This window comes from Chinchilla lanigera, unplaced genomic scaffold (genome assembly GCF_000276665.1).
Source record: "Chinchilla lanigera isolate Chin_1 unplaced genomic scaffold, ChiLan1.0 scaffold00057, whole genome shotgun sequence".
Taxonomy (NCBI): domain Eukaryota; kingdom Metazoa; phylum Chordata; class Mammalia; order Rodentia; family Chinchillidae; genus Chinchilla; species Chinchilla lanigera.
In genome coordinates this window covers 11,880,816-11,883,669 of record NW_004955458.1, presented here as the reverse complement: position 1 = coordinate 11,883,669, position 2,854 = coordinate 11,880,816, and the positions used below count along the sequence as shown (strand labels likewise).

At 48.1% G+C, this 2,854-nt stretch overlaps 1 protein-coding gene across 1 annotated transcript; it reads right to left on the bottom strand.

The window, feature by feature from the left end:
• Positions 1–2: 2 nt before the first annotated feature.
• Positions 3–353, bottom strand: LOC106149947 (inner nuclear membrane protein Man1-like; the record flags this gene model as incomplete). Its single annotated transcript, XM_013520809.1, has 1 exon — positions 3–353. A coding segment is annotated over exon 1 (282 nt), but the record flags the coding sequence as incomplete, so codon positions are not given.
• Positions 354–2,854: the final 2,501 nt, after the last annotated feature.

Sequence of the window (2,854 nt, the reverse complement as noted above, 5' to 3'; positions counted from 1 at the left end):
GCCGGCCGGAGCCCGAGCCCGAGCCCGAGCCCCGCCGCCGGGGCCGCGGCCGCCGTGTTATTGTTATTGCTGTTCCGCGTCTTGCTGCCGCGGCCCCCCGCGCGCTGCTGCTGCTGCTGCTGCTGCTGCTGCTGCTCCTCCTCCCGAAGCTTCTTCAGCTTCTTGAGGTAGACCGGCCGGGTGCTCTCCGTCACGGGGCCCGGACACAGGCCGTAGCGGCGCAGCTGGGAGAAAAGCTCCTCGTCCGAGAGCTGCTGGGGCGACGCAGCCGCTGCCGCCGCCATTTTCTCTCCAGGGTGTTTTACAAGCTCCGCGCTACCGGAAGTGACGCGCCGCCCTAGACCCTGAACTAGACCCGGCTGCGTCGCCCCGGCGGCCCCGCGGGCGCCGCGGCCAATGGGAGGCGCGGGAGGCGCTCACCTGAGCGGGAAAGGCCACCTGAGCGGCGTGCGGCGCCGGCCCGGGGTTTCCGCGCCCTCGCGGGGGCTGCGGCCGGGCCCCGCTCGCCCGGTGCGTCCCGCCGCGCTCCGCCCGCCCTTCCCAGCGCCCCTCACTAAGCCGCATCTTGACCTCTTCCTGCCAGGTTCCCGCCGCCGCGGGCAGTCGTTCTCCGAGGGAGGTCGGCGTGGAAGTTCACCGCGCTGGTTTTCTTTTCGTGCAGATTCCCGTTGCAGAGGGCGCTGCGAGAGGAGCAGAAGCACTGGAAGCCGGACTCGGTTAGCAATTTTGCGGTGCGACTCTAGACTCCTTTTGGTTTGTCCTTTTGATAAAAATAAATAAATAAAATAAAATACAAAATAAGTTGAAAGAAAAGACTGTCTCACTGCTCTTTTGGAGAAGCAACAACCCCCCTCTCCCGCACCCCTACCCCCACCCCCTTTCCAAGACGCTATGCAGTTTTCAAGATTAGTAGCTATTTGTTCACTGGTTGAAAGTAAGTTACTAACGTGTTTTTCCTTCTTAAAAATCTGATGACCGCGCAAGGTCATTTGGGGAGATGAAAGAGCCTATCGTGTTTCATTTTATGACGGTGAAGAAAGAGGTACACATCATCCTATTTCCTTTTTAGCACCTTTGCAATAGTTTAATTATTAATTAAGACTTTCATTGGCTTTAAAAATATTTATTGTTATCCCTTTGAACTGGAAGCTCCATACACAGACAACCCGTGATTCTATTATTCGCAGCGCCCATAGAAACCCAAATTTGTTGAGCCGGGCATGGTAGCACATGCCTGCAATCCCAGCCCTCGGGAGGCTGAGGCAGGAGGATCGTTGTGAGTTCGAGGCCAGCCCGAACTGCACAGCAAGACCCTGTCTCAAAAAGACAAAAAAAAAAAAAGAAAGAAAGAAACTCAAATTTGTTGAATGAGTTAATAAATTGAAAAGCTAAGAGATGAACAGTTTGACGTGGGAATAGTGCCTGAAGAGGCAGATTAAACCTTCATACAAAGACCACTAAAACTTGGAAATCCTATCGTCTCATTCACAGTACAGGAAATGCATTCCAGAGGAGAAATTCGCCCACTTTCATGAATACGACTTCCCATGTCCTTAAATCCTGGCACAACTGAGAATTTTGAGTACCTGTGCCCTAACTACTACACAGCAGCACTTAAAAAGTATTTCAATCATCACAACCTTCCGTTAGTTACTGTAATCTAGTATGTTATGCCCATCTGCGCAGGAAAAAAAAAAGTCAGAAGGATAGATACTAGGCTTTCAGCATACCGAATCCAACAGTAGAAAAATGCTTAGTAACCTCAACTTTCTTTTTCCGGTCCTGAGTATTGAACCCAGGGCCTTTATAGTGAGCTGGATTCCCAGCCCTATTTTATTTTTTAAGACAGGTCCTCATTAAGCACCTAAATTGCCCAGTATGGCTTGAATTTACAACCATTCTGTCTCAGCCTTCCAGAGTGCTTATGATGGTAATGGCTCCAAATTTATTACCATAATTATCTGGGTAGGGAATCAAATTATTATAAACTTGCCATAGCTGTGTCTCAGTACAGCGGAGTGGCTAGGCTTTGAGTTTTGGCGTTAAGCAGGACTGGGTATGGATCCAGTCTTCTCTTTTCCTTTTATTCTTAGTTCAACATTTACCTCATGTCCCATTGATCTTCAGGTGGACATCATGGATGTCTATTGGTTCTGCCTCTGACTTTCACGAGCCTTTAAATGTTCTCCTACAAGGATTGTTGGATCATTGGTGTTTGTAACTTTGAGTAAATGGTTTACTCTTTTTGAGCCTTATTTTCCGTATACACAAAAAAATGAGGGATGATAAACTTTTCTCTGAAGGTTAAGGATTAAATGAGATAGACACACAGTGAACACTTGATAAATGTTAGTGAATAATGTAAAGCATTGTGTGCATGCATTTAGTAGCCTGGCTCCTGAAAACTCCATGTAATCGTAATTAAAATGCCACTGTACCCACAGAAATAGAAATGATTAAACTTAGTTCACAAGGCCGGGGATATAGCTCAGTGGTACAGGCACCTGCCTGGCAAGTGCAAGGTCCTGAATTCAATTCCTGGTACCAAAAAAAAAAAAAATTTATGGGCTGGGTATGTAACTCAGCGGCATAAGCGCTTGCCTGGCAAGCATGAGATCATGAGTTCAATTCCCAGTACCAAAAAAAAAAAATTAAACTTAGTTCACGGTATTCATAATCTCTTTCAGGATTTAATAAAGATCAAAGGCTTTGGTAAACATAGTTCTTGGTTATTTCAGCCTTTGTGGGCAGCAAGGTTTGGAAAGCAGGATCCAAAATCTCGGTGTCCAAAGTACATGCCTTAAACTGAGCATGGCGGCACACTCCTGTAATCCCAGCACTTGGGAGGCTGAGG